Genomic DNA, 12,419 nt, shown 5'->3' on the forward strand with positions numbered 1-12,419 from the left:
ACACATACACATAAAGTCTAGAAAAATATATTCTAAACTATTGCAAATAGATCTCTCAGGGTTACGGGATTACAGGTGATTTCTTATTGAAAGAAGTCTCTATTTTCTAATTTTGCAATAATGAAAGTGTATTACTTATAAAACAAAATACCTTTATAAAATAAAAGTTTTAAAAAAAAAAACTGAAAAACAAGATCTTTAAAAGGGTTCTTTTGTGACTTCTACAGGCTAGCTCTCCAAAGCTGCTGGTTGCAGGCTGTGCTGTGTGGGTGTGGTGGGCCAGAGGTGGGCAGACACCAGAGCTTTTTCTGGAAACTCGTCCACTTCCTCGGCCTCCTTAGTCTCTGCTGCAGATGGCCATTGTGGTTGGGTGACGCTCCAGCTGCTTAAAATGTCCTTCTGTTTGGGTTCTGTCCTCAGGCATCCGAGGGCGTCCCCATGAGGTTCTTCACCAAGCTGGACCAGCTCATTGAGTTCTACAAGAAGGAAAACATGGGCCTGGTGACCCACCTGCAGTACCCTGTACCCCTGGAGGAGGAGGACACCGGTGACGAGCCCGAGGAGGAGACGGGTAGGCAGGGAAGTCAGGAGGCCGGGCAACTGGCTCGGCAGGGAGGTGCCTTAGGGACCACGTCCTCCAAGGAACATGGTGGAGAAGTCCTGGATGTTTCTCTCACCTCAAATGCTTGCGGAGAAGGTGAGTTTGTATATCAGAGAAAGAGAGTATAACATGGTGGTTAAGGACAGGTAAAGAACACAGCCTTCAGGGTCAGATAGACCTGGGTCAGAATTCCTGGTCCCCAGCTTATTAGCTGGAAACCCTGGTGGCGTAGTGGGTAAGTGCTACGGCTGCTAACCAAAAGGTCAGCAGTTCAAATCCGCCAGGCGCTCCTTGGAAACTCTACAGGGCGGTTCTACTCTGTCCTATAGGGTCGCTATGAGTCGGAATCAACTCAACGGCAGTGGGTTTTTTGTTTTTGTTTTTTTTAGCTTATTATCTGTGTGAGCTTGGGTAAGTTACTTAACCTCTCTGAACTGCAGCCAACTGCCTCTCAGGTTGTCAAGAGGATCAAATGAGTCAATGAATGTGAAGCCAGAGCTTGGTACAGCGCTCAATAAATGTAGCTATTGCCACCATCATTATAGCTAACTGAGTCAGCAGAATGAAGGAAGCAATCCTTACAGCTAACTGGAAGGATGATAAAGGTGTCTCTTTATATCATCTTTAGCCCCTAAAAAGTATGTTAGAATCAGGCTTGCCCTTTAAACTCTGTAGGACAGAGACAAGCAAAGCTGGAGTCAGAGAGAGAATGGGTATGCAGAAGGATCTCCTGGGCAAGCCCTTCTTTCCCCTGCAAAGGCTCATGTCCTAAAAGAAAGCCCCTAGAGCCCTAATAGAGGGGGCAGTGGTGGTTCAGTGGTAGAATCCTTGCCTTCCATGCAGGAGACCCAGGTTCGATTCCAGCCAGTGTGTCTCATGTGCAACCACTGCCTGCCTGTCAGTGGAGGCTTGCGTGTTGCTGTGTTGCTGAATACGTTTCAGCAGAGCTTCCAGATTAGGATGGACTCGGAAGAAAGGCCTGGCAACCTACTTCCAAAAATCAGCCAGTGAAAATCCTATGGTTCACAACGGCCCAATCCCATTGTGCATGGGGTTACCATGAGTTGAGGGCCAACTTGGTGGCAGCTAACAACAACAAGATACCTAAAAGCCACAGATCTTGCTTAATCACTGCACCTGGGGACAACCAGGCCCTGCAGCGTCTCACCACAGAGAGGAAGGATGAGACCAGCGATGTGAGGCCCCTGGGCTGGCTCCGCCCCAGGTCTGGTGTGCTGCTACCTGTCACATGCTGGCACCCCTTTATCACACTCTGACGGGGCTGGCTTGTGGGCTATCAGCACCCTTTGCTTCCTTCCATCCTCTTGGAGAACACCTCTTAGGGGTCGCACCGTCCCCGGCTTCCCTGTCAGGGAGGTGACTCTGACGGCAGCCTCGCCAGCTCTAGGGGAGACGATGAGCACCAGACAAAGAGTGTTTCAGAAAGGACTATGGCTCCAAAGAAGCTGAGAGGGATGCAGGCAGGGTCACGTCTCTTCTGCCTCCCTCGTCCAAGTACAAGGTATCCTTGGGAACCCAGAAGGTCAGCTGTGGAATCGCCAGTGCTGAGAGTCTGAGATCACTCCCCAGCCCTGTATCCTTGCTGCACATACTGCACACTCCCATGTGCCCAGGGCCGCGCCAGGCGGCACCCCCTGGGCTGCACCCCTGGGAGAACTGCTAAGAAGTTGTCCTGCAGAAATGCCGTCTGTACACTGACCACCCTCACTTCCGTACACTGACCACCCTCACTTCCCTGTGCCCCCTGCCCGGCTTGATCTGACCCCCTAGGCTGGGCTGTCTGGCCAAAGACCCTGAGACACTCTCTAGAAGAACTGGAAAGAGAAACCAAGTCTCTTGGCTTCACTTCCCAATATGAGGCCCAGTGGTCAGGTTGAAACAGCATGGGGGCCCCCACCCCAAGGGGGTCTAACTGAACTCGGGTCTTGACAGTCCCTGGGGCTCAGGACAGGAGAGGAAGCAGAGAAAAAGTGCAGTGGGGTATCTGGGGCTGGCCTGAGGTGTGAGAGGGGCTCAGACCAGAGGTTAGAGACCCAAGGGACTCACCATCCAGTAGCCTTCACACTGACATTGTGGTCCTCAAAGGATGAAAATTCTCCTAAAGCAGCCATGGGCTGGGATCCCATCTCCCAGGGCAGGGTTCAAGTCATTTGTCTCAGATTCCAGTTCTCCAGGTAAAGGCAACCCCTCACTACCTCATTTTGTCTCGTAGGATCTAGTAGGGGAGAGAAGAAAGTGCAGAGGCAGGAGAGAGAGTGCAGAGATAGGGTCTGTGGGAGGAGAAGAGCCATGTGGGCCTGGTTGCCTCCGGCCCCTCTCCCTGGCCCGATCTGTAACTGGGCTCTGCCCCTCCAGGGCTCTGTCTTACATGAGCCCCTGCCTCAGTTCCTGAAAGCCCGGCCTGTCCTGCTGACCTGCCCGTGGCCCCAGGTCCTCCTCAGAGAGGCCCTGTCCTGGCAGCCCTTTCCTGGATGAAACCTGAGGGCATCAGCCTGAGCCACACTGCTCAGAGGCCTGAGGCTACAGGTGGTCTTGTCCAAAGTCACCAGCCCTGAGGCCACCCAGCTCTCTCTCCCTGGACTCCAGCTGGCCTCAGCAGCCTGAAGTATCTAACATAGATATAGGCACCGTGCTGGGCCCTGGGGTCCAAAGATCACTAGGACCAGATACCTACCCTCAGGAGGCCTCCCGTCTAGACAGGGAGAGACATGGAAGCAGGCAGTGGCGGGAACCATAGAAACCACAGGCTTGGAAGGGACCCCAGCCTTTCAGATGGGGATCTATACAGTGGGCACAGTCCCTTCGACCTTGTCAGTTAAAAAACCAGGTGCCCTCAAGTTGATTCTGACTCACCTGTGTCAGAGTAAAACTGCTGCGTTGGGGTGTTCAGTGGCTGGTTTTTCGGGATAGGTCACCAGGCCTTTCTTCTGAGTGCCTCTGCGTGCCCTCAAACCTCCAGCCTTGCAATTAGCAGTTTGCACCACCCAGGGACCTCTCACAGGACTGTGTTAAAGTGTGTCAGAAGGGTGCAGACAGAAGGCGCCCTTCCCACCTGGATCGCCCCCAGACCCTCTCTGTAGCCAGGATCCCAGAAGAAGCTGGTGATTAACTGAAATTACATTCCTGCTGTTCTCTTGGGTAGACTGTGTCGAGTCTCCGCCTGAGCTGCCCCCAAGGAACATCCCTTTGTCTGCCGGGCCCCTTGAAGCCAAGGAAGTTCCTACTGCATGTGACAGCTCCCGGGTGCCTGAGGTCAGCAAGCCAACCCTCTCTGAAACGTTACTTCAGCGGCTGCAGAGCATAGACACCAGCGGGTAAGCCTCCCACAGGCTGGCATCCCCCGGGCCCCCACAGCTCCCTACACCAAGCTCCAGGGAACACGTGGGCCTTCACCCTGAAGGGAATGACATCTTTAGTCCTTCAGCCAACATCTCTGCTAATTCTTATTTATTTCATTATTATTGTTGCTAGGTGCTGTCTAATGGGTTCTGACTCATAGCAACCCTATGTACGGCAGAACTAAATACTGCCCAATCTTGTGCCACCCTCACAATCATTGTTATGCTTGAGCCCATTGTTGCAGCCACTGTGTCAATCCATCTCGTTGAGGGTCTTCTTCTCTTTCACGGACCCTCAACTTTACCAAGCATGATGTCCTTCTCCAGGGACTGGTCCCTTCTGATAACATGTGCAAAGTATGTGAGATGAAATCGTGCCATCCTTGCTCCTAATGAGCATTCTGGCTGTGTTTCTTCCAAGACAGATTTGTTCATTCTTTTGGCAGTCCATGGTATATTCAATATTCTTCATCAATACCATCATTCAAAGGCATCAATTCTTTGGTCTTCCTTATTCGTGCCGTCTAGTTGATTCGGACTCATGGTGACCCCACGTGTGTCAGAGTAGAACTGTGCTCCATAGGGTGTTCAGTGGCAATTTTTTCAGAAGTAGATTGCCAGGCATTTCTTCCAAGGCACCTCTGGATGTATTCACACCTCCAGCCTTTCAGTTAGCAGCTGAGCACCTAACCATTTGCACCACTGGGGGCTTCTATTTTATTATTAGTGAAGTTGAATACTTTTTGTGTATTTTCTTGGCCCAGATTCTATTATCTCCTCCTCAGATTGTTTGCTCTTGTTCTTTGTCCATTTTTTCAACTGGATCTGGAAGTTTTTGTAAGTTTTCTTTTATGATCTCTTTTTCTTATTAACCCCCGGTCCATCATCTTTGTAAAAACTCTGTCTCCTAGCTCATTGCTGACTTTGTAAGCTGTAGGATGCCTTTAGGTTAATAAGTTTTAGATCTTTGTGTAGGAGTATCAGCCTTTCCCTTGTGGTGGCAAAATGGTGTTTATACTTAGAAGCCGTTCTCCAGGCAGCAGTCACGTCACCACCCATGATGAACGCCAACGTCCGTACACACACACCACGCTGAGGACTGTGTGGCATTCTTCCAGTTACCTCTCATTTTACACACGGGACACTGGGCCTCAGAAACATTAGTTCAAGGTGCCAGGTCAGGCCCAGGAAGTCACCGTGATTGTCTGGGCTCCTGACCACTACGTTACACCCCAGTGCCTGTCAGGCCCCAGGACCACAAAGTTACTGTCTCGTAGTGGAGAACACGGGGCTAGATATAATACACGTAGGGAAGCCCCACAAAGCGCCAAGTGAGGGGTTGGCCCCCGAGAGCTGGGAGATCTGAGCTATCTGGTGGCAGAAGGGGAGGCAGGGCTGTCTTAGTTATCTATTGCTGCTATAACAGAAATACCGCAAGTTGGGGGCTTTAACAAACAGAATTTTATTTTCTCACTGTTTAGGAGGCTAGAAGTCTGAATTCGGGGCACCAGTGCTTGGGGAAGGCTGTCTCTCTCTGTCTACTCTGGGGTAAGGTCTTGTCTCTTTTCAGCTTCCGTTCCTTGGATCCTTGGTGATCTTCATGTGGCATGGTATCTCTCTTCCCTCATCTCTGTTTGCTTAATCTGCTCCTTTTGTATCTCAAAGAGATGGACTCAAGACACACCCTACACTAATACTGTCTCATTAACATAACACGGAAAACCTATTCCCAAATGGTATTATAACTACCAGTATGTTGTTGTTGTTAGGTGTCATTGAGTCTCTTCTGACTCAGAGTGATCCTACGTACAACAGAATGAAACAGTGCCCGGTCCTGCCCCATCCTCATGGTTATTGTTATGCTTGAGCCCGTTGTTGAAGCCATTATGTCAGTCCATCTGGTTGAGGATCTTCCTCTTTTTCACTGACCCACTACTTTACCAAGCATGATGTCCTTCTCTAGGGAATGGTCCCTCCTGACAACATGTTCAAAGTATGTGAGACGTAGTCTGGCCATCCTTGCTTCTAAGGAGAATTCTGGCTGTACTTCTTCCAAGATGGATTTGTTCGTTCTTTTAGCAGTCAGTGGTATAGTCAATATTCTTCGCCAACACCATAATTCAAAGGCATCAATTTTTCTTCAATCTTCCATATTCGTTGTCCAGCTTTCCCAGGCATATGAGGTGATTGAAAACATCCTGCCTTGGGATAGGCACAACTTAGCTCTTAAGGTGACATCTTTGCTTTTTAACACTTTAAGGAGGTCTTTTGCAGCAGATTTGCCCAACGCATCTTTTGATTTTGACTGCTGCTTCCATGGGCGTTGATTGTGGATCCAAGTAAAATGAAATCCTTGACAACTCAATCTTTTCTTCATTTATCATGATGTTGTTTATTGGTCAAGTTGTGAGGATTTTTGTTTTCTTTATGTTTACAAAGATGATGGACTGGTATGGGGTTAGGATTTATGATACATATTTTGGGGAGACACGATTTAATCCATAACAAGGAGTATGTCCTGGGAGGGGTGCTTGTGGTTTTGCAAATCAGAGATCTCTGCGTCGTCTTCCAGACAGGGCAGGTGGATCAGCTTTAACAAGTCAGGAGCTCCAGAGGATTTATGTATCCCCAGTGCCTAGCAAGGTGTCCAGCATAGAGCAGGCACTCTCTAGATATGCGTTGTCTGAATTAATAAGTTAGTACACAATCACTTTCATGATAAAGAATTAAAAAAAAATTTTTTTTTGTTCATGCTGTTGCTTTGTGAGAAAAGGTCCCCCATAGGAATTGTTAATGGCAGGGCTAAAGCAACATCTCCAACTCGAAAGATCAGTTTGAGGATGCCAAGGCTGTCTCCTATCCTCTGATCTGACAAAATACAGGTGGGAATTCCTGAAGGTGCACATGAAGCCACCCCGATTGCTAAGATACCTGATGTTTTTCTGTATCCATCTTGACATATCCTCCAGGCTCACCAGATTATTTTCTTCACACATTCCTTAGAATTATTTGTGCTATTTATCAAATAGCTAAATACCCAGCGTTTTGAATATGTTCATAGATTGTCATGGCCATTCCCATACATGTGTCTAAATAACAAACGCTTGTTGAAATACTTGACATGGAGCCATTGTTTAGTTTTCTTGGTGTCTTAGTCTCATAGGGCTGCCATAACAAAATACCACAAAGTGAGTGGTTTTGAAGAAAGAAATTTATTTTCTTACAGTTCTGGAGGCTGGGAATCTAAATTTAGGGTGTCAGCCATGTTAATTCCTTCTAAGGACTTTGAGAGAGGAGCTGTCCTTGGCTTCTCTCCTCACTTCTGGTGGCTGCCAGCAATCCTGGGCATTCTTTGCTTCTTACAAATGCATCTGCCTCTGTTGTGGAAACCCTGGTGTAGTGGTTAAGGGCTATGTCTGCTAACCAAAAGATCGGCAGTTCAAATCCACCAGGCGCTTCTTGGAAACTACTCTGTCTTATAGGGTTGCTATGAGTCGGAATCGACTCAGTGGCAACAGGTTTTTTTTTTAAGGGCCTCTGTTGTCACATGGTGGCTGTCTTCCCCCTCTGTGTGACTCTGTTTGCATGTCTGTCCTTCTTTTTTATAAAACACCACTCAGGAGAGATTAGGATTGTGACTCATCCTACTCTAGGATGACTTTGTTAACTGACGGAAACCGTAGTGGTGCAGTGGTTAAGAGCTATGGCTGCTAACCAAAGCTCAGCAGTTTGAATCCACCAGGTGCTCCTTGGAAACTCTAGGGGACAGTTCTACTCTTTCCTATAGGATCACTATGAGTCAGACTATGAGTTGGAATCCACTCGAACTGATAACATCTTCGAAGAAAACCCCTATTTCCAAACAAGGTCACGTTCACAGATGCAGGGGGTAGATATCAACGTACCTTTTGGGAGAACAGAATTCAACCCATACACTTGAGTTTCCATTTCTCCCCGGGTTCAAATGCTAAACGCAAAGAAGTCCTTGGGGAAGCAGTCAAGGGGGACCCTCCATCTGCCCGCTCCTCCCAACTCTCCACATCTCATCACTCCTTGTTATGAAGTGAATTGTGTCCTCCCAAAATATGTGTTATAAATCCTAACCCCTATACGTGTGGATAAGGAACCCTTGTGGTGCAGTGGTTAAGCACTCAGCTGTTAACCCCCATAAGGTTTCCAAGGAGCAGCTGGTGGATTTGAACTCCTGACCTTTTGGTTAGCAGCCCAGCTCTTGACCATTGAGCCTCTATAGTCTTGGAAACCCTATGGGCAGTTCTACTCTGTCCTATAGGGTTGCTATGAGTAGGAATTTGACTAGATGGTGGTGGGTTTAGGGTTTGATTATACCTGTAGATGTAACCCCATTTGGGAAGGGGTTTTCTTTGTTATGCTAATGAGGCAGTTTTCATGTAGGGTGTTTCTTAAATCAGTTTCTTTTGAGGTATAAAAAGAGTGGTTTAAGCAAGCAGGCAAGCCGAGATGGGGAGGATAGATGCTAAACCAGTTACCATAGAGTTGATTCTGATTCATGGTGACCCCAAGTGTGTCAGAGTAGAACTGTGCTCCATAGAGTTTTCGATGGCTCATTTTTCAGCAGCAGATCACCAGGCCTTTTTTCTGAGGTGCCTCAGTGGACTTGTACCTCCAACGTTTTAGTTAGGAGTGCAATAATTGTTTGCACTACCCAGGAACTCCCAGTAGACATTGCAAACAACTATTAAAATAAATATTTTAATATTATAGGAGAGATCTTTGTCCTTTTTAGTAAACAGAAACAGGAAGAAACTGGATTTTTTTAATGACGTCAGGTCCTGGAATAAGTATAGATTACACTCAAATGTATGCTATTTGTAAAGTAAATAGTTGATAACTTCCCTTCTCAATCTAAACAAGTAAAAATGGCGGACCAGGTGCTTTCCAATCTAAAGAGCAACAGCTTTTTATGCTTTCAAGGATCTAATGGAAGAAATAAAACTTGAACACTTAATGGTGATGGTTGAACAACATGATGAATGTAATTAATCTCACTGAACTGTACATGGGAAGATTGTAGAAATGGCTAATGTTCTATTACCTACATACTTACCGCAATAAAAAAGAAAGAGGACAGAGGAAGGGAGCAAGGAAGGAAGGAAGAAAACTTGTGGCCTCCAGTTTCTCCTTGAGTATAAGTTAAGCCTGGAGCGAAGGTATTTAATTGTGGTAATTTTTCCCAGAAGCAATTAACATCCTTGAGCCTTAGTTTTCTTGTTTGTAAAGTAGGAATGGTAAGAATATCTGCCTCATAGAATTGGTTTGGGGATCAAATGAGAAAAAGTACATAAAATGTTTAGCATAGCGTCTGGTAGGTAGTTTTGCTCAGCAAATACATGCTGTTACTATGATTTTTGTTGTTATAAGAACAAAGCCTCCAGAGTTATCCAGAACAAACAAGTGCCAGGGGATAGGGTGTAGAGGCATGATTAGACTTAGGTGACAGGCCCAGGTGGGCTCCACTGGGCCAGTGTGAGCGCCAAGCAAACCCCTGCGCTTTCAGATCCCCCATGTGTCACTGTAAATTAAAGGGGTTGGACCAGATCAAAGATGGCACCTGGGGGCTGCTAGAACGACCTCATCCCACATTCGCAGCCCCCATCACTAATCCTGCGACCCCCCACAGGGCCGAGGATGACTCAGAGCCCCTCTCAACACAGCGCTCCAAGTCACCTACCGAAAAACCAAACCCATTGCCATTGAGTCAGTTCCAACTCATGGCTACTCCCTGTGTTCCAGAGTAGAACTGCTCTATAGGGTTTTCTTGGCTGTAATCTTTACAGAAGTAGATCGCCAGGCCTTTCTTTCATGGTGGGTTTGAACTGCCAGCCTTTAGATTAGTAGTCAATCATAATCATTTGTGCCACCTTTGGCCTTTCCAGGTAGCCATTGGTTGTGAACTTGGAGTTCGCATGTGAGCTAAAGCCATTTGCCATCTCCAAACTAGATCATCCATCCAGCCCTCAGATCTTGTCTGTGAGTGGATAATGTAAGAAACAGGTCCTGGGTGGCGCAAAAGGTTAAGTGCTCAAGTACTAGCTGAAAGGTTGACCATTTGACCCTGCTGAGAGGCACCCCAGAAGACAGTCTTGGTGATCTGCTTCTGAAAGGTAATTGTCATGGATTGAATTATGTCCCCCCAAAAATGTGTATCAATTTGCCTGGGCCAGGATTCCCGGTATTGTGTGATTTTCCTGTATGTTGTAAACCCTGCTTCTATGATGTTAATGAGGGAGGATGGGCAACAGTTGTGTTAGTGAGGCAGGACTCAACCTACAGGATTGGATTGTGTCGTGAGGCAATCTCTTGAGATATAAAAGAAAGAAGCAAGCAGAGAGAGTGACCTCATACCACCAAGAAAGCAGTGCTGGGAGCAGAGCGCGTCCTTTGGACCTGGGGTCCCTGAGCGAAGAAGTTCCTAGTCTGGGGGAGTATTGATGAGAAGGCTGACAGAGAGAGAAAGACTTCCCCTGGAGCTGACACCTTGAATTTGGATTTTATCCTGCTTTATTATGAAGAAATAAATTTCTCTTTGTTAAAACCAACCACTCGTGGTATTTCTGTTACAGCAGCAGTGGATAACTAAGACAGCAACTTTCTTGAAAACCCTATGGGGCAGTTCTACTGTGTAACATATGGGCTTGCCATGAGTCAGAATCTACTGGACTGCAACCTGCGTTGCCAGTTCCCGGGCAGCATCACTTCCTTCCAGCAGCATCCAGCAGGGCAGGCAGGTGGGGCTGGCTTTGTGGGTCAGTCCAGTGGCCCCTCCCTGGCTAGACCCCTTCACCTTGCTCTCACCTGTACTACCCCTTCAGTCAGACCTATGGAACCTACAGATGTCCTCCAGGATGGTGTCTCAGTCGGACCTCTGAGAAGGAGGGTTTGCTGCTGCTACTGCTGCTGTTGTTAATGTTGGTGTTGGTGGCTAAAAGGAACAGGCTATACTTTTCTGTTGTTGCTGCTGTTGTTTTTGTATTTCAATTTGGTCTCTTTCAAAACACATTTAATGAGTCTTCACTATAGTTTTTACTGAAATGATGTCTGTTTATTCCGTTATCTTATTCCAAATGATGTTTAAGCAAATATCAGTGAGAACTTAATATTGTGGGCTGATTTGGCAATATTGTATGTCTGAATGTTTGACACCCTCCCACCCTTTCCACGGGTATCCCTCTCTCTCTTTTTTAAAGTGTGCTTTGTTGTTTTTTTCAGGCTTCCAGACGAGTATCTTAAAGCCATCCAAGATTATTTAAGCACGCAGCTTGTCCTGGATGCTGAGTTTATGAAGACAGGCTCCAGCAGTCTCCCTCACCTGAAGAAACTGACCATGCTCCTATGCAAGGAGCTTTATGGGTAAGGGCTGCCTGTGGGGGCGGAGGGGTCAGGGAGCTGGCTCACAGTGTGACCTCGGGGTTGGCCTGGTCATCCAATGCCTCTGCTGCATTCAGAAAGATCGGGCAGTTGGCGGAGCTCAGAAGTCCTTGTGGCTGTTTGCAGGTTTTGTTTTTGTGATACTTGAACCTAGCTTGCTTTTTTTAAAAAAACTAAAGTTGATTTGAGGCCATTTGCTCTGGGGCATGGAGTGGGGGTTGAGGACTTTCACAATGGCTCGGGGTGGAAGAAGTACAGCCAGAAGGCCCCTTAGAAGCAAGGATGGCAAGATTTCGTGTCCCGTAAGTTGGACATGTTATCAGGAGGCCTCAGTCCCCGTAGAAGGACATCATGCTTGGTAAAGTAGAGGGTCAGCGAAAATGAGGAAGACCCTCCATGATATGGATTGACACAGTGGCTGCAACAATGAACTCCGATACAGCAACCATGAGGTTGGCACAGGACCAGGCAGGGTTTCATTCTGTTGTATGTGGGGTCAATATGAGTTGGAACCGACTCGAGGATACCTAAAAACAACAAACCCTAGGTTTTTTTCCTAACTATATGGTTCTGTGTTTTATTATTCATGTAGCAGTTTCAAGATTCTCTTGTCAGTTCCTCTGATGCCATATCAACTTTAGCCTAGTTGCCATGCAGAAGAGAATCCTTCCACATCGGTGATCAAATTGGGCTTTCCTTCTAAAAGGCTTTTAAAACCATAGTCAAGACATTTGGTGAATTTAGCAAATGATTTCTTTGATAAATTGATCATTCATCAAACTGGCCAGTCAGGTTTAATTTCAGTGAACTGACTTTCAACTAATGGTGTTTCTACCAATCAGGCCAGATGCCCTCATTTTTATAGGTTTCCATGGAGGGATTTGTTCCATTTGTTGCTGTGGTTATAAATCACTTACTACCAGAAGAAAACACAGAAATGCCATCTTTGTAAGAAACACAGTTTCCTGATGATTGATGACGGGCTTGTATTTCAGCTTCATTTGTGAACTTATTCTTCGTTGCTCTCTGGCCAAGAAGGAAATATATTTTTA

At 46.9% G+C, this 12,419-nt stretch overlaps 1 protein-coding gene across 4 annotated transcripts in view; it reads left to right on the forward strand.

The window, feature by feature from the left end:
• INPP5D (inositol polyphosphate-5-phosphatase D) overlaps window positions 1-12,419 on the forward strand; it is a 136,885-nt gene that overhangs the window by 56,634 nt on the left and 67,832 nt on the right. For 3 of the 4 annotated variants that reach the window (XM_049888468.1, XM_049888469.1, XM_049888470.1), the window contains exons 3-5: window positions 421-697; window positions 3,765-3,936; window positions 11,209-11,349. In XM_049888468.1, coding sequence (XP_049744425.1) covers window positions 421-697; window positions 3,765-3,936; window positions 11,209-11,349 — 590 coding nt within the window. The remainder of the gene's footprint in view (window positions 1-420; window positions 698-3,764; window positions 3,937-11,208; window positions 11,350-12,419) is intronic. The other variant, XM_049888471.1, reaches the window with a different exon arrangement.

This window comes from Elephas maximus, chromosome 6 (assembly GCF_024166365.1).
Source record: "Elephas maximus indicus isolate mEleMax1 chromosome 6, mEleMax1 primary haplotype, whole genome shotgun sequence".
In the NCBI taxonomy this organism is placed as follows: Eukaryota; Metazoa; Chordata; class Mammalia; order Proboscidea; family Elephantidae; genus Elephas; species Elephas maximus.